This window comes from Gigantopelta aegis, chromosome 10 (assembly GCF_016097555.1).
Source record: "Gigantopelta aegis isolate Gae_Host chromosome 10, Gae_host_genome, whole genome shotgun sequence".
Taxonomy (NCBI): Eukaryota; Metazoa; Mollusca; class Gastropoda; order Neomphalida; family Peltospiridae; genus Gigantopelta; species Gigantopelta aegis.
In genome coordinates this window covers 32,886,057-32,905,569 of record NC_054708.1, presented here as the reverse complement: position 1 = coordinate 32,905,569, position 19,513 = coordinate 32,886,057, and the positions used below count along the sequence as shown (strand labels likewise).

The 19,513-nt window shown below is 41.0% G+C and overlaps 1 protein-coding gene across 6 annotated transcripts in view; it reads right to left on the bottom strand.

Moving 5' to 3' along the window:
- The window catches only part of LOC121383133 (cGMP-specific 3',5'-cyclic phosphodiesterase-like), a 137,703-nt gene that overhangs the window by 33,296 nt on the left and 84,894 nt on the right, over window positions 1–19,513 (bottom strand). For all 6 annotated transcript variants that reach the window (XM_041512944.1, XM_041512941.1, XM_041512945.1 and 3 more), the window contains 5 exons: window positions 18,271–18,360; window positions 14,740–14,804; window positions 13,814–13,877; window positions 13,188–13,238; window positions 11,116–11,259 (listed from right to left, as the gene is read on the bottom strand). In XM_041512944.1, the coding sequence (XP_041368878.1) occupies window positions 11,116–11,259; window positions 13,188–13,238; window positions 13,814–13,877; window positions 14,740–14,804; window positions 18,271–18,360 (414 nt within the window). The remainder of the gene's footprint in view (window positions 1–11,115; window positions 11,260–13,187; window positions 13,239–13,813; window positions 13,878–14,739; window positions 14,805–18,270; window positions 18,361–19,513) is intronic.

The following is a 19,513-nucleotide window of genomic DNA, read 5'->3' as shown; positions in this document are numbered from 1 at the left end:
GGTGCAGCTAACCCCTCGGGTAGTAGTGGTACCGGCAGAGCACAAGGGGCAAAGGGAGTATGTTATGGTTTTAATAAGGGTGCTTGTAAATTTTAAATGTGTAGGTATCAACACATATGCTCAGTTTGCCGTGGCAATCACTCCAAACTAAACTGTTTGAAGGGGCAAGGTGATTCCTTTCGTAACCAGGGTGATAAAACCAGCGATGCCCAAAGTGCTTGGGAAAAAGAAAAATTTAGTTTGGGATTTACCTCAGTAAACACCACAGTGCTTGATGCTGAGTTGAAAGGATATCCTGATGAGGCTATTGCGAAAGAATTACTAGACGGTTTCATGTATGGTTTTCATTTGCAATACACAGGCCCCCGAATCCCCGTAGATGCTCCAAATTTAAAATCATTGAATGACAATATTGCATTAGCTAGAGAAAAGGTTAAAACAGAGATTGAGATAGGTAGAGTGGCTGGCCCCTTTAAATCAAGACCTATTGCTACATTACGTATATCTCCTTTAGGTTTGGTTCCTAAGAAAACCCCAGGTCAGTTTAGAATGATACATCATTTATCATATCCAGAAAATCATTCCGTTAATGATTTCATTGATCCCCATGTATGTTCGGTATCGTATAAAAAATTTGATGAAGCAGTTTTTATGATACAAAGGTCAGGTCAAGGGTCATTGTTAGCAAAGGCTGATATTAAGTCTGCATTCAGATTATTGCCAGTGTGGCCAGGTGAGTTTGATTTATTAGGTTTTAAACTTGAAGGGCAGTTTTTCTTTGATAAATGTCAACCAATGGGTTGTGCTATTTCTTGTGCTACATTTGAGAAATTTTCCACATTTTTAGAATGGGCCACACGTAAGAAACTGTACGGGGGGGGGGGGGGGGGGGATGATACATTATTTAGATGATTTTTTGTTTGTGGGGTCAAAGAATTCGAACCATTGTCAACAAGCTCTATACACGTTCTTTAATTTATGTAGTCGGTTAGGAGTGCCTATTGCTGAGGATAAGACTGAGGGCCCACAGGAGGTAATTTGTTTTCTGGGCTTGGAGATTGATACTGTTAACATGTTAATCAAGGTACCAATGGAAAAGGTTCACGAAATTGTGACTAGGATTTCAGATATGTTATCAGGACAGAAAACTACATTGAAGGCGATGCAGTCTTTATTGGGCATTCTCAACTTTGCATGTCGTGCAATCGCTCCAGGTCGAACTTTTTGTAGGCGAATGATTAATGCCACTATTGGGCTTACAAAACCATTTCATCATTTGAGATTAACAGCTGACATACGTGCTGACCTGCTTATGTGGTTACAATTTTTCAAATAATTTAATGGAATATCGATGTTCCGTGACCAATTTTGGGTCACAAGCGAACATGAAAACCTTTTCACTGATAGTTCAGCAAAACAGGGAAATGGCTTTGGAGCATATTACAATGGTAGTTGGACTTATGCGAGTTGGCCTCAATGGTGGTTTCAACAGGGCTATACAGATGACATTACAGTGTTGGAATTTTCCCCAATTTTAGTGGCAATATTTATTTGGGGCAATAGGTTGGCAAATAAAAAGATACTTTTTCATTCTGATAATCAGTCTGTTGTAGCCATAATAAATTCTATGACCTCGAAGTCGCACAACATTTTGACATTATTGCGTATCTTTGTACTTCGATGTTTACAGTTGAACATACTTTTCAAAGCAGTACATATTCCTGGCAATGTAAATATATTAACAGATAGTTTATCACGTTTACAGCTGGACAAATTCCGACAACTGGCTCCTCAGGCAGATTCCAGGGAGACTTATTTCCCAACCTGGCTCTAGTCAATTTTCACAGTGAAATTGGAAGACTGCTAGGCGCAAGTCTATCGAGCAGTACCCATGCTTGTTACAGTAATGCTATCAGAAGTTTGGCACAGTTTAGATCCTTAATGCATATGGGGGATATATGGCCGGTCCCTATTGAGCATTTACTATTATTCACAGGACACCATTCTACTAAGGGGTCAGCCCCATCTTCCATCGCATCTTACATATCGGGCATTAGTTTTGTGCATAAAGTGCATCAGTGGGACGACTCGACTTCCTTTTTTATTGTTAAAAAAAGCTCTGGAAGGTTTGAAGAGGTTGCATGGCCGGCCTGACGCTAGATCTCCCATTACCCTTGATATTTTAGCTCAAATACACTCAGAATTGAGGCATATTTGTGCATCTAGATATGAATTGTTGTTATTCAGGGGCTGTTATTTTTTGCTTGGCCTTTTTCGGTCTGTTCAGAGTGAGTGAACTAGTCTATACTACACCACATGCATCGCATAGGCCTTTGTTGTTCTCCGATATAACATTAGATATAGGCAATGTTTCAGAATTGATTGTGACTTTAAGATACTCCAAAACAGATCAAAGTGGTCGTGGTACAACAGTGCATATTCCGCTAATACCAGGTAGTTTGGTTTGTCCTGTTAAAAACTTGCGAGAGTTCTTGTTGGTCAGACCTGTCAACAATGGTTATTTGTTTGTCCATTGTGATAGAAAACCCCTCAATCAATATCAGTTCAGTGCAGTATTAACTAAAGTAATTTCTTTTTTGGGTTTACCTCAGGCACACTACAAGTCTCATTCCTTTCGAATAGGTGCTGCAACTACCTTAGCTATGAGAGGAATTTCGTCTGACACAATTCAAGTGTTGGGTCGTTGGAAGTCCACAGCTTTCCAAAAATATGTTAGAGTTAATATGGCAGAGGGTTATTGTTGCAGTGTACCAAGTCATGCGCTGCTTCTGGTTAATAATATTCATTGAGTTTTTGCAGACGTATGGATAGGGGGATTATCTGTCATTTATTGGGCATCCAAGAGAGCAGCGGTGCAGTTGAACAGTCACTTACGGCTGGAGCGCCTAGGGGTGAATATTTCCTGGATGGGACGCCGTGGATTAAAGTGGGACGGCGCGATGTATAATATCAGGAAGAGGTTAGTGGAAAATCCCCCGCCTCAATACATTGTGTTACATGTCGGTAGCAATGATGTAACAGAGATAGCCACTGCAGAACTGTGTGTGAAGGTAGAAAGAGACATACATAGTTTGTCCCAGTCATTGCTAAGCTCTAAGTGTATATTAGTTTGGTCAGATCTTCTTCCTCGTCTAACTTGGAGAGGGGGTAATTCAGTAACAGCAATAGAAAAGAAAAGGAAACGGGTGAATAGATCTGGGAGAAAAGCTGTCTTAGCAGGCGGGGGACGGGTTATCAGGCATGATGACATTACGTTTGACTGTCCACAGTTATTTCGAAGTGATGGGGTGCATTTGGATGACATTGGTAATGCAATCTTCGTCAACACCTTGCAGGGCGCTTTGGAGACGTTTCTTACGTCTACTAAGTTAATTTTTTTTTCGTAGTTCTAAGTACTTTAACACTTATACTAGGATGAATGGGGTTGACGGATATGTGAAGACATATCCGTGTGGCATGATATGGTGGGCACGCATGTATGATCAACAGCTTTAATATTGTTAATTGCTATATTTATATGGCAGTTATTGTTGTGGTTGCTTTGCCATGGTATTTTACACTGGGAAGCTAGTCATCAGTTCTCACATATACCCAGGTAAATGCTTCCTATTGCCCTGCTATGTTGCACACTAGGGGGCGGAAACTTGCTAAGGTTTACCCTGGGAGTTTTTGGTTGGAATGCATTGGTGTGGGTATATGTGAGTGGGTTGGTCTTTCATGTACATGTGTTTGGTATACTCTGCTATGTTGTACACTAGGGAGTTGTTGGGTGCTGTTGTGTCCATTGCCGTGGTAGGTAGATACTCAGCAGGAATCCCACTTATGCGTGTGCATGTTAGTGAACTGCCCTGCTATGTCTCAACACTAGAGGGTAGTACCCAGAGAATTTGGAATATTGTTTGTAGTACATGCCTGCCCGCCATATGCTCTTGTCAAATGTGTCATTTAATAAAGAGCTGCGGCCATTTCATCCAAGTACTGCGTCATTGTTTGTTGTGGTATTTATAAGAAAATATCTTAAAATAAGAAGGTTTAATACATTAATATTAAACAGATTTATTGTAGTATTTTCCAACTGTGGTGTGAGACCTTCACTGGCTTAATAGGGTTACTAAATTAGAGTTATTCCTCCTGATACAAATTTGGGCGCAAACGGCCACTCTCAAGACTGGAAACAAATTTAACTCCCACCCTCCCTACCCTATCCATCATTAATAAATGATTTGTATGTAAGCTAGTTTGCATAATTATATTAGAACTATGTTTATGTATTGGAAATACTGCTATGGTCATCCATCATTAACAAATGATTTGTATGTAAGCTAGTTTGCATAATTATATTAGATTTATGCTTATGTGGAGTTACTGCTATGGTCAAGATATATGTATGGATGGACATTGACGACTGATTAGTAGCTGTTCTGTTTATCTACTATAAGTTCATGTGTACATATGCCTTATAATGTGGTAGTTCAACTTTCTGCCGAAAGATTATATTTTCTTTCAGAAACCAGTGATTCAGTGTGTCTGTTAGTAATTGATGAAAACATTGTGAACATTCATTGACTTTAGTACGCGAGTATCACTTTCGCATGATGGAGTAATGCAGAACATTGGAGAAAGTGAGTTCTTATATTGCTTAGAACTATCAATTATGTGATGAATAGACGTTTTCAGCAAGATTCATGGACGGTATAAGGTGTTTTAGTTGCATCATTCAAAACTATTACTGTCGCGGTTCAGGCATGATATGGTGGACACGCATGTATGATCAACAGCTTTAATACTGTTAATTGCTATATTTATATGGCAGTTATTGTTGTGGTTGCTTTGCCATGGAATTTTACACTGGGAAGCTAGTCATCAGTTCTCACATATACCCAGGTAAATGCTTCCTATTGCCCTGCTATGTTGCACACTAGGGGGCGGAAACTTGCTAAGGTTTACCCTGGGAGTTTTTGGTTGGAATGCATTGGTGTGGGTATATGTGAGTGGGTTGGTCTTTCATGTACATGTGTTTGGTATACTCTGCTATGTTGTACACTAGGGAGTTGTTGGGTGCTGTTGTGTCCATTGCCGTGGTAGGTAGATACTCAGCAGGAATCCCACTTATGCGTGTGCATGTTAGTGAACTGCCTTGCTATGTCTCAACACTAGAGGGTAGTACCCAGAGAATTTGGAATATTGTTTGTAGTACATGTCTGCCCGCCATATGCTCTTGTCAAATGTGTCATTTAATAAAGAGCTGCGGCCATTTCATCCAAGTACTGCGTCATTGTTTGTTGTGGTATTTATAAGAAAATATCTTAAAATAAATAAATATATATATATATATACACACACACACACACAGACAGATACACACACATAATATACACACACATTAAATCCGATGGGGTAACCGTATACCCAAAAGAGGCCGATACCGTTGGGAAATCATGCCTACGACACAACGATAATTTTTATTTTAAAAAAGAGAAAGAAAAAAAAAACGAAGAAAGAAAAGAGTCATGGATACAATTAACCGCATGATAGTTCTTCGCAACTTTAGCGAGTTTTGTCAGAACTAGCGCTCATGATAGATTAATAATAATTACGACCTTCGTTCGTTCGATCTGCCCATTAAGGGAAACTAAATGATTATTCTACATCAAACCTGAGCTATAATTGTCTGCACTAACGACAGAGTAATACCCTTCAAAACAACATGCTCGTAAATGACTCAACGACACGCTCGCGAACAATGATACGACTAAAAACGACCAGGTCTTGTTACGTCTGATGTTTGCAGAGTTCGTATTTCGGTAATGGCACCAACTCAAGAACGAGTCCACCACCAAACTCAGTAGAGAGGTTTGTTTGTTTTGTTTAACGATACCACTAGAGCCCATTGATTTATAAATCATCGGCTATTGGATGTCAAACATTTGGTCATTTTGACATATTCTCTTAAAGAGGAAACCCGCTACATTTTTCTGTTAGTAGCAAGTCGCGGTGTACTGGCTGGAACGAGAAATAGCCCAATGATCCACCGACGGGGATCGATCCCAGACTGACTGCGCATCAAGCGAGAGCTTTACCACTGGGCTACGTTCCGCCCTCCCCATTGGGAAGGATTCCTGTCATGAACACTTCCGCCAGGAAACTTTAAGAATGTGCCCAGGATAGACGTGCTTGAACCTTTAGTGGAAGTATCGGTTACGGAAAGACAGCAAGACGTAACCGATACTTGACCTGACCTATGGTTCGCGATTTATTTTGAGGGCTGCCGGGCACGTGGTTCTAGTATGTTCTGATTCAATCATGTCTGAAAATAAAAAGTACACAGAAATCCCCCAGAACGACACAAAGCACAAACAGCTAATGGCGTGCCCAGGGCACCGCACTCGAACATTTAATTCGAGATTAAGCAAACATTAACACGAAGAGTCTCCAAGTGAGGCCGGGATCTGGCTCTGTGGAAGAGCACTAGCTTGAGATGCCACGGGTCATAGGGTCGATGCCCCTCGGTGGACCTAACAGGTCTGTCCGTCTCAAATTCGATTAGTATACTGAAGTCGTATGGCATGTGATGTCTTATCTTGTCTGTAGGAAAACGCACAATAAAATACATCTAACGCGTGCATCTATTAAAGAGGAGAAGCTTCTGTCTGATATCTTCGTCACAATATGGACAAAGTGTCGCAATAAAAATATATTAGACACTAAATGGCAATGGAAAGGCGGGGCGTAGGCCAGTGGTAAAGCGCTCGCCTGATGTACTGTCTGTCTAGGATCGATCCCCGTCGGTGGACCCTTTGGGCTATTATATCGTTTCATCCAGTGTAAGATAGGTCGTGGTATGTACTATCCTGTCTGTGGGAATATGCACATAAAAGATCCCTTGCTCCCAATCGGAAATGGTTATGGTTTAAAATGTAAGGAGGTGTTGTTCATAAACATATTACTTTATTTTCCTTTTCAACGCCGTCCCAGTACCTTTCTAGTATAAAATCTGACTTGCTTTATGGAGTCAGTGTTCATCTAACTCTTTAGATAATGAAATACAATTTACAAATTTTTTGTCGTTTTTTTCTTTATAACAGGCACTTCCAAGAATGTTTACCCTGACTGGAAATGCGTAAATCGTGAAACTACTGAGCTGAAAATATGACCTTTACCCGAGTGTTAGGAAGGGCACCTGATCTATTGGATCCGTCGTGTAATCGTGTGGACTCCACTTTGAAGTAAAACTGCGAGAGAGCGATTCCTTAATAATCTACATCTAAAACCACGTACTGGTGTTGTTGACACGAGAACGCCTCCCGCAGCACTTTCCAGTCGATAATTCACTCAAGATTACCGTCTCCGCGGCCGTCTCTGGGGAGCTGGGGGGTGGGGGGTGGGGGGTGGGGGGTGGGGTTTCTGTGTCAGACACCAACAACTTAAGCACATGAGCTCAACCCCAAGAGAAACACGGTCATTTGATTTGAATGCTCACATTAAATCACTTACGCTAGTGATGTAACCAGAGTGGAGCGGGGAATGTGTATAGGATACCGGCCTCGGTGGAGTCGTGGCTAAGCCATCGGACATAGGGCTGGTAGGTACTGGGTCCGCAGCCCGGTACCGGCTCCCACCTAGAGCAAGTTTTAACGACTCAATGGGTAGGCGTAAGACCACTACATCCTCTTCTCTCTCATTAACCACTAACAACTAACAATTAACCCACTGTCTTGGACAGCCAGCTAAGATAGTTGAGGAGTGTGCCAAGGACAGCGTGCTTGAACCTTAATTGGATATAAGCACGAAAACAAGTTGAAAATAAAATGTACAGGGGAAAACAAATTGTTGAAATAAATCCCCACCATATAAGGTCCATTTAGGCCCTCCTCTCCAACCCCCTCCAAAAACAACCCCCCCAAAAAAACCCCAGCAAAAAACCCCCATCCCACAACCAATATATTTTTTAATCCACAACCCCCCCCCCCCCCCCCCCACACACACACACAAGACAGAAAACAAACCCCCAACCACCACCCAAAACATTCCCAAACAAATAAACATAAACAAAACAAAACATACTATGAAGATTAATTACCATATATATATATATATATATATATATATATATATATATATTAATCTTATAGGTTCACCTTTTTCACACACAGAAACGCACCTCACCCTGTGCATATATACACAGAAGCATTTTGTGATTACTGGGGAATATTTAAAAAACCCACCCCCAAAAACATAATACTTAAAAATTATGACTCGGTGGTTAAGGTATTGGGCTTAAAGGATGGTGGGAGCTGGTTTTGAATCCCTGTGTCGGTGCCAATACAGACCAAGACTTTCCCTATAAATAGTAAATCAATGTGCTCTAGTGGTGTCGTTAAACAAAACAAACTTTCTTTCTTTCCCTATAAATATCGATCCTAAATTATTTCCCTTGTTGGGAATATACCGGCCTCGGTGGCGTCGTGGCAGGCCATCGGTCTACAGGCTGGTAGGTACTGGGTTCGATTTCCAGTCGAGGCATGGGATTTTTAATCCAGATACCGACTCCAAACCCTGAGTGAGTGCTCCGCAAGGCTCAATGGGTAGGTGTAAACCACTTGCACCGACCAGTGATCCATAACTGGTTCAACAAAGGCCATGGTTTGTGCTATCCTGCCTGTGGGAAGCGCAAATAAAAGATCCCTTGGTACCTGTCGTAAAAAAGAGTAGCCTATGTGGCGACAGCGGGTTTCCTCTAAAAAAACAGTGTCAGAATGACCATATGTTTGATGTCCAATATCCGATGATAAGATTAAAAATCAATGTGGTCTAGTGGCGTCGTTAAATAAAACAAACTTTACTTCTTTTGTTTTGTTGGGAATATTAAATTGAGTAGTAGCGTATCCATTCAGGGTGTATACCACCAAATCAAATCCCATAGACGACAATAGTAACATATGTGGCTAAAACTCCTATTTGTAGCGTATCAACATATACACCACGGATATAAATACTGCCACCCCTCACCATTATAGGTAATCAGAGAAACAATGGGGGCGAAGCTGCTCATTTCAGAGATAACGGGTAGCGTCTTTGACTACCCTAGTTCCACACAAAAATTGAGTACTTTTTTTTACAGGTACCCCCTACATGTTTCACTTTCTGAGAAAGAACATATTACAAGTATACGTAGTTTCACTTTCTGAGAAAAGCCAACCTCCCCCACCCCCAGTTATCCTGGTTTCACTACTACTGGCACAATTTGTTTTTTTTTATGGCTAAAGCTGGATTGACACGTGTTTAGGTTTCCAAGCGCAGGCAGACCATATTAGTTGTACTGGTAATCGACACAAAGGAAAGATAAACCGCCCAGTATTGCAATACTCAACTGTTCCGCTAATCTAAATTCTATTTTCATTACTCTAAATGGGAATCCGTTACCGATTTATGGCAAATGGTAAATGTCACATATGACGCAGCTGGTTTTCTTTATGGAAAATTGATAAAATCCACATTTATGACATTACTTGGAGATTTTTTCTTTGTTACCGCTTGGATGGCAGTCTTTCGCAATACTCTATAAATCAATGCTTAGATGTTGGATGGAGGTTAATTTAATCATGCATTCATTCACTCACCCATTCAGCCAGCTTCCCCACCCCTCCGCGTCAGCCAGCCAACAAGTCAGCCATCCAGCAAGCCAGTAAACCAGTCAGCAAGCCAGCAAGCCAGTAAACCAGTCAGCAAGCCAGTACACCGCCCAACAAGCCAGTAAACCAGCCAGCAAGCCAGTAAACCGCCCAGCAAGCCAGTAAACCAGCCAGCAAGCCAGTAAACCAGCCAATAAACCAGCCAGCAAACCAGCCAGCAGGCCAGTAAACCAGCCAGTAAACAAGCCAGTAAACCAGCCAGCAAGCCAGTAAACCGCCCAGCGAGCTATTAAACCAGCCAACCAGTAAACCAGCCAGCAAGCCAGTAAACCAGTCAGCCAACCAGTAAACCTGCCAGTAAACGAGTCAGCCAGCCAGTAAACCAGCCAGTCAGCAAGCCAGTAAACGAGTCAGCAAGCCAGTAAACCACCCAACAAGCCAGTAAACTACCCAGCAAACCAGCCAGCAAGCCAGAAAAATCAGTCAGCAAGCCAGAAAAATCAGTCAGCAAGCCAGTAAACCAGTCAGCAAGCCAGTAAACCAGTCAGACAGCCAGTAAACCAATCAGACAGCAAGCCATCCACCAGAACAAATCACCCAATCACCAACATACCCACTTTCCCATCTGCTAGCTCAGTCGCTTTATGCGCGGTCGGTCTAGGATCGATTCCCGTCGGTTGGCCCATTGGGCTATTTCTCGTTTCAGCCAGCGGTCCAGAACTGGTGTAACAAAGGCCGTGGTAGATAACATCCTGTCTGTGGGATAATGCATATAAAAGATCCCTCGCTGCTAATTATTCGAAAAGAGTAGCATATGAATTGGCGGCAGCGGACTTCATCTCTCATTATCTATGTGGCCCTTAACCAGATGTCCGACGCCATATAACCGTAATTTGTTTTATTTCATTTCATCTTATTTTCGTGCTTCTATCCAATTAAGGTTCAAGCACGCTGTCCTGGGTACACACCTCAGCTATATGGGCTGTCTGTCCAGGACAGTGGGTTAGTTGTTAGCGGTCAATAAGAGAGAAGAGGGTGTAGTGGTCTTACATCTACCCATCGAGTTGTTAAAACTCGCTGTGGGTGGGAACCGTACCGACCTGCGAACCCAGTACCTACCAACCTTATTTATGTCCGATGGCTTAACCACGACGCCACCGAGACCGGTAACCGTAATTAAAATGTGTTGAGTGTGTTTTGTTAAACAAAACATTCCTTCCTTCCTTTCTTCCGTCCGTCCTTCCTTCCTTTCGTTCACTCTCTCACTTATTCATTCATCCATTTACTCAACAATAAATCAGGGTCCAATTTCTAGAAGCCATCTTAAGAGCTACGATATTGTAACACTGTCGTAGGCTATGGCATGCGTCGTTGTGACGTCATAGGCTCATAGCTCACGACAGTTTTACGATATCGTAGCGCTAAGATAGCTTCAAAAAGCTCTAGCCTGAATGTACCGTACCTCAATAATTCCCTCGTCATTTTCATTGAAGGGGGTTCCGTTTTCTTTGTTCATCAGGCACGTGACTCCGATGATTTTAGTGTCGCTGTTGAAGATGGGCATACACAGTATGCTCCTAGTGTGGAATCCATCGGCCTCTACGAACTGAAAAAGGAAAAAAAAGAGAGAAGATAATAATAAACGAGTTACTCGCTATTATCAAGTAAAATAATGTTCAACTGTTAAGAGCTGTTGCAACAGACAACAAAAAGTATTTAACAAGGGACACACTTGATATTATCTGGTAAGGGTTTTTTGTTCTTTTTAATTATAAAAAAATATCCATGATATATTTGTATTGTTCTTCTTTAAACATTTACTTCATATACGAAATAGAGAAATCCTTTTTTTTTTTATCACTTGGCGTATTAAATCTTTTACAATTATAAAAACAACAAAAACTATAGCAACAAAAAACTAAAAAAACAACCCATTTCTTCTTCTTCATATTATAAGATCACAAGATGAATGTTCATATAAATATAATAAATAAAAAGCTACATTTTGTTACCGATTTACCATTGAAAACTGAAGAGTAACCACAAACTCCAATTCAAATATGCTACATTTTGAACGTTTTCCACATCGTGATGTAATATTTTAGTACCAACAAGACCATTGTTTAACAAGCATTCTGAGAGAATAACGCCAAACAAATTTTCGTATCTCCTTAATTCAAGGGCCATAACTGTCAGAATTGAGTAAACTGTCACGAAAATCAAACCTGATTGGTAACAGAATATGAAAAAGCTACATATAAAATTGCATTTCGATGCCTTGAGGACTTGCAAAAACAAAGTCTGGAAAACACATTTTAATAGCTCCTAAGTTCAAGGGCCATAACTGTGTCCAAAATGGGTAAATCGCCATGAAAGTCAAACTTGATTTGTGCCAGTACATGGACCGGTAGGAGACTAGTAAGCGCTTACTCACCCTGTAGCATGGCACGTTAAACCAATGTGTGATAGTTTTCTCACTTCGAACATATGAAAATGTAACTTGTTCCCCCGTTATGACTAATGGAGTGTTCGCACAAGGTGAGATCTGTCTTTTTCAAATTAAAAATCATTAGGAATAATTCCAGCAGAGACTAGGTATGACTTATTGGGGGGGGGGGGGGGGGGTACGACGGGATGTAGCCCAGTGATAAAGTGCTCGCTTGATGCGCGGTTAGTCCACTGGTCCATTTCTCGTTATAGCCAGTGCTCCACATCTGGTGTAACAAAGGCTGTGGTATGTACTATTCGGTCTGTGGAATGATGCTGCTATTCGAAATGGGTAGACAATGGATTGGCGGAAGCGATTTTTTTTTCTCTTGTTATCTGTATGGTGTTTAACCACATGGCGCGGGACGTAGCCCAGTGGTACAGCGCTCGCTTGATGCGCGGTAGGTTTGGAATCGATCCCCGTCGGTGGGCCCATTGGGATATTTCTCGTTCTTAGTGGACCACGACTGATATATCAAAGGCCGTGGCATGCGATATCCTGTCTGTGGGATGGTGCATATAAAATATCCTTTGCTACTAATGGAAAAATGTAGCGGGTTTCCTCTCTAAGCCTATATGTCAAAAGTTACCAAATGTTTGACATCCAATAGCCGATGATTGATAAATCAATGTGCCATGTCCTGGACAAACGGGCCAGGTACCTGATTTGTATACCTAGGACATCATGTTTGCAAGAAAGAAAGAAAGAAATGTTTTATTTAACGACGCACTCAACACATTTTATTTACGGTTATATGGCGTCAGACATATGGTTAAGGACCACACAGATTTTTGAGAGGAAACCCGCTGTCGCCACTACATGGGCTACTCTTCCGATTAGCAGCAAGGGATCTTTTATTTGCGCTTCCCACAGGCAGGATAGCACAAACCATGGCCTTTGTTGAACCAGTTATGGATCACTGGTCGGTGCAAGTGGTTTACACCTACCCATTGAGCCTTGCATTGTTTGTTTGTTGGTCTAGTTATTTGTTCTAAACATAATATTTTATTGATATTATACATCAGCTTGTTCCATGTCATACTCACCGGTCCTTCTCCAAATCGGCCGTCAAGCTCCAAATCGGAAATATTCACCGACTACAAAGCGAAAAAAAAGAAGAAGAAAAAAAGAAAGAGGCAATATTAAATATGTTTAGCTAAACGATTCATTAAAATGTCACCCCATCCACCCCCCATCCACCCCCCCCCCCCACACACACACACACACTCCCCTCACAACCTTCATAATAAATCCCATCCAAACTCTGGACTCATGATTATATTGCTATATACAAAGGATAACACGTATTCTGCTGAACATAATTATGGAAACAATAAAGTTTTAAACATGAAACATGTGTGTATATATGTGTGAATGGGTGAGTGTGTGTGTGTGTGGGGGGGGGGGGGGCGTGCATGCGTGTGGGTGTTTACGCGCGTGTGTGCCTGCATGCGTACGCTCACGCATGTTTAAATAGTACGCTTTTTTGCTGCAATACAATGGAAAAACCCTGTATATTTGCAAGTAACAAAATCAGATTAATATATCTTCCGCCCATGTATCGATGACGTTTACATTACTATAGCAACCGAAGTGCTACTTAGAACAACGCAGGAAGCTGGTACGGGTTAATGGATTGGCATTTCAACCATTACAGAAACAGCCCCATTACCTTGCCGTTCGCCACTACGAACTGGGCTATTTGGGCCGTCCTAGACTCGGACAATTCCTGTTTGCTGAAACAAAAGAATAAATAACTGACATTTTAGTTTTCAAGTACCGCCAAAACTGGAGCAATGCTATGTAGGTTGACAAACGGTGATGCGTTATAAATATAGGTTAAAGAATTCTACACTATCGTGTACACAGCAGTTTTAGACAGCATGCCATTATCGCAGGAAACATGATTTAAAAAAAACCCCCACACTAATCATTTCTGAGACCACTCTATAGCACATGCTTCTGAAAATTGCGAGAACGATCTTTTTGTTCGCGTGTTGCTTGCGCGAATCTAATTTTGCATAAGCTATTTTTTGTTCGCGTGGAATTTGGATCAACATTTACCTGGGTATAACGGGTTACGCAAGAAGGAAATGGGTTACATGGATTTAGTTCTGCGTAACCGATAAATGGGTCACGCAGATTTTTAATTCTTAGAGGTTGCAGCGCACAGACAGATATATGTCATATCTATGACTTAAACTGATATATATCTTGTCTATGACTTACACTCTACGTTATGTAAATTAAACAATGAATTTAAAAACCCCCAAACAAACAACAACAATAAGACAGAAATACCGCCTATATAAACAAAGAAAATTAAGGGGTAGCCTTTATTCTCTGGGATGACGGGGATAACAATATCTATATGATTTATTTTATAATGAGCTAACCTGCATCCAAGGCATCACAAATACCATTCTTACCCCTCCCCCCCCACCCGAAAAAGAAATCAACAACACCCCCCCAACCCCCCCCCCCCCCCCCCAAAAAAAAAAAAAAAAAAAAAAAAAAAAAAAAAAAAAAAACCAACAACAATCACAAGAAAGAAAGAAAAACACACAAAAATCATATTCACAAGGGAAGAAAACATACCCAGGCGTTTTAATCTTTTCTTTGTCTTTAGCGTCTAGGTAAAATGCCATGGAAAAAGTCATATCCTGAAAAATACAGCACACCAAAATGATTAGTACACAATATATTCGCTGCTTTATAATGTTTTTATCACCGTCATGAACCCGGGGAATTTACTTTAACGAATAATCGAAGTAGTAAAATATATCTAACAATAGTCAACCCAGACTATTTTTGTTACAAAATGAAAAAAGGTATTTCGTAGTGATAACTGAAAGCTCTTTTGTCAGTGATAATGTAAACTATAAAACACGTAGAAAATGGATTAACCCCAATATAAAGTCTAACGAATTTAGAGTGAAAAAATGTAGGTAAATTTAGAACAAATAAAAGAAATACAATATAACAACACAGACTGAATCACAATATCATCATCACCATCATCATCATCATCATCAATACCATCATCATCATGATCATCAACAACACATCATCATCAACACCATCATCATCGTGATCAACAACACATCATCATCATCATCATCATCATTAGTAGCAGCAACAGCAATATAATTATTTAGGACGGTACGTAGTCCAGTGGTAAAGCGTTCGCCTGATGCGCGGTCGGTCTGGGATCGATCCCCGTTGGTGGTCCCATTGGGCTTGATCTCGTTCCAACTACAACTTGTATATCAAAGGCCGTGGTATGTGCTATCCTGTCTATCCTGTCTCCTTGCTTAGCGAATTTAGAAATATTTGAATAATTACCTTTCTGTTGTCTTCAAATGTCAAAATATATGTTACACACCAAGTGCTGAGGTGTCATTAAACATACATTCCTTTCCTTTTCTTTCTGTCATCTTGGTTTATTAAACATTATTTATATTTGTAAATGGAGGAAGAGTTCTTAGTATACATAAACAAAGAGTAAAGTTTGTTTTATTTAAAGGCATGTTGTCACAGACCACTGACCAATTAAATGGCCTAACAAAGTATTGCCTGAAAAACATATATTTGATTTGTCCCTAAACGTAGTTTATTCAACTATCTTCTTAGCCACCCTACTCCACTTATTAAGAACGTTTTGAAAAAGTACTAGTAATTGAATTATGGCAATGGTCCATACTTCAAAAATTAATATTGCCAAGATGGTTGACATGGATTTTACTCCATCATGGTTCAATTAAGGTGATGCGATAGCTAGATTTGGTTCCTAAACATTAATGTAATTTTCATTTATTATCCATTTTTAGAGAAATAAGGTCCTTAAATCTGTGACAATATGCCTTTTAACGACGCGACTAGAGCATATTGATTTTTTTTTTATCTTATCGGCTATTGGACGTCAAACATATGGTCATTCTGACACTGTTTTTTTAGAGGAAACACGCTGTCGCCACATAAGCTACTCTTTTACGACAGGCAGCAAGGGATCTTTTATTTGCACTTCCCACAGGCAGGATAGCACAAACCATGGCTTTTGTTGAACCAGTTATGGATCACTGGTCGGTGCAAGTGGTTTACACCTACCCATTGAGCCTTGCGGAGCACTCACTCGGGGTTTGGAGTCGGTATCTGGATTAAAAATCCCATGCCTCGACTGGGATCCGAACCCAGTACCTGCCAACCTGTAGACCGATGGCCTAACCACGACGCCACCGAGGCCGGTTCTAGTATAGGTCAATGCCCGTTGGCCAATTCTGAAGTTGTTGCACGCCATCAGATTAAAATTTGCACAAACAGTTTTAAATTACCAATAAATAGGCATTTTTATTTTTAATTCTTTATTATTATTATTGTGATTTTTTTTTCAATAAACAACATACACTTTTAATTAAAATTCAAATAAATAATATTCTGTCTACTGTGAAAATGCTTTTAAAAAGTATTAAAATTCAGTAACATAATCTCTTTAATAGACTTTAATTTTAGTTTAAAAGATAAATTAACAACATAAAAAAAAAGAAACTAAAAAGATTAAATGTTTACAGAAATCATGACGCGGTGAAAACCGCTTATCCACCGAATTGTGATGGAATTACAATGAACAGTTTTTCCCAACACATAGCCCAGTGGTAATGCTTAGCTTAGCTTAGCTTAGTAACTGGTTTAACGTGTCCATATACCACTAGGGTTTCGAACATGCCTATCCCGAGTCCGGCCTCCGATAGGATCGGGGGTCTGACTCGGAACAGGGAAAGAAAGAAAGAAGTGTTTTATTTAACGACGCACTCAACACATTTTAATTACGGTTATATGACGTCAGACATATGGTTAAGGACCACACAGATTTTGAGAGGAAACCCGCTGTCGCCACTACATGGGCTACTCTTTCCGATTAACAGCAAGGGATCTTTTATTTGCGCTTCCCACAGGCAGGATAGCACAAACCATGACCTTTGTTGAACCAGTTATGGATCACTAGTCGGTGCAAGTGGTTTACACCTACCCATTGAGCCTTGCAGAGCACCCACTCAGGGTTTGGAGTCGGTATCTGGATTAAAAATCCCATGCCTCGACTGGGATCCGAACCCAGTACCTACCAGCCTGTAGACCGATTGCTTAACCACGGTTAGTGTTTCACGCTGAACAATAAGTATTCCACTAGAAACGTGTGCAAGTCGGGTATTTTTGATGCCGTGTTGTACTTGTAGTGGCCGTTTTATCACGCTGGAAACACACCCACCTCTTATTGTGATGAACGTAACGTTGCACCATGGCCGTACAATGGTATGATTGTCAATACTAATATATACCGTAATACCTAATTATGATCATGTGAAATAGACTGTAAGACATTTTGAATTGTATATAAACTTAACGATTTAATCATTCTTATCTATTGGCAAGAGCAGTTTTATTTTTAGTTTAACGATGGCATACCTTGAGTTTGATGATATTAATAGTGACGCAAGCCGCTAGATACGTCAGATGACCTAGTTTGCAACATAAACGGTTTATGTTCTTAATCCAGCTCAGAAGATTTATATTAATTTTACGTTATTTCAGATCTTTATTTAAAGGTCAATAAATCATCGCAATATTCAGTTAAAGAAACTTTGAGCGGAGTAAGCGAATATCTTAAAGGTCCACACTAACTTTTGGTTCCAACAATTACATTTTGACTGGATATTCCTCACACCTAGACAGGCATGGCGGGAGCAAGTAGACATGGAGGGGGGGGGGGGGGGGCTGACTGAGATCGAGGACGCAAAGTAAAGTTTCTAGGGGTTTAGGGGGTATACTTCCCCGTAAAAAATGTATCTCTGTCCAGAGAGACAGAGAGGGAGAGACAGAGAATCAGAGAGAGAGAGAGAGAGAGAGAGAGAGAGAGAGAGAGAGAGAGAGAGGAGAGAGAGAGAAAGAGTGTGTGTGTGTGTGTGAGAGAGAGAGAGAGAGAGAGAGAGAGAGAGAGAGAGAGAGAGAGAGAGAGAGAGAGAGAGAGAGAGAGAGAGAGAGAGAGAGAGAGAGAGAGACGAGACGGACTAATATATGTAATGTGTCAATCCGTCCGTCCGTCCGTCCATCCATCCATCCATAAAGAATATTTACTTGTTGGCAGTCCTCTTTATCCTGTTCTTTCAGCGTCTCGTTGTTTGGTAATGGTGACGTGGCTGCTGGTGATGGAGGCGGACAAGGATCCTGTGGGATGATGATATTATACATAGTAGGGCGGACCACCAGTGGCACGTGGTGGGGGTGCATCCTAATAGTACAACATGCAGTGCTTTGTGTAATCACGTCCAATACAAATTTGTTACCACAGACAAGTGTAATGCCAGATACAGACTACAGCGTCGGGATCGCGAAATTTGAAAGCATTTGTATTTTATTTACACTTTGAGCGCGGAGTTTACAAGTTTATACGAATATTCTTCAGTAAGCATATACCAGGACTACGCCGATGAGCTAGTTAAAAAAACGGTCTCCGCGTCTCTCTCTTCCTCCCCCCCCCCTCTCTCTCTCTCTGTCTGTCTGTCTGTCTGTCTGTCTCTCTCTCTCTCTCTCTCTCTCTCTCTCTCTCTCTCTCTCTCTCTCTCTCTCTCTCTCTCTCTCTGTCTGTCTGTCTGTCTGTCTCTCTCTCTGTCTGTCTGTCTGTCTGTCTGTCTGTCTGTCTGTCTCTCTCTCTCTCTCTCTCTCTCTCTCTCTCTCTCTCTCTCTCTCTCTCTCTCTCTCTCTCTGTCTCTGTCTCTCTCTCTCTCTCTCTTTTCTCTCTCTCTCTGAAAGTGATCAAAACCTCGCTGCTTCGCTACACCACGTCGCAATAGTCTGTCTCAGGCGTGTAATAAGGAAACACGATAACTGACGGAGACCAGACCCGTGCTCAGCGACTGCGTGTGACGCTAACGTTCCCCAAATACTTGACTGGTTCCTGACGTTATCATCCGGCTTAACGTGAAGCGCATGAACCAGTCTAGCGGAAAAAAATTCTGCTCTGTCTGATTATCTGTCGTGGACCAAGCCACTGGCTATCCAGAGACTTGGCCCGCGACAGACATGCCTGAAACCTTAGTGGTATATGGGCATGTTAAAAATACTCACTCACTCTGCCTTATTGAACACTGTCTATACGCATATTATTTAGGACACTGAACGCATGCGTTTGTGTTTGCTCCTTTTTTTTCTTTCTTTTTTTGCATCCCCCTCCCCCACGTCTAAAATTAAAAGAATGTTATAGGATAAGCAAAATAAATTGAAAGCCAGTCAAATTGTTAGCGAGTGTTCTGTAACCTGGCTGTCGCTCCTTACGTTAAATAAATAATGATAGGACAGGGTAAGATAAAACGTGACTCCC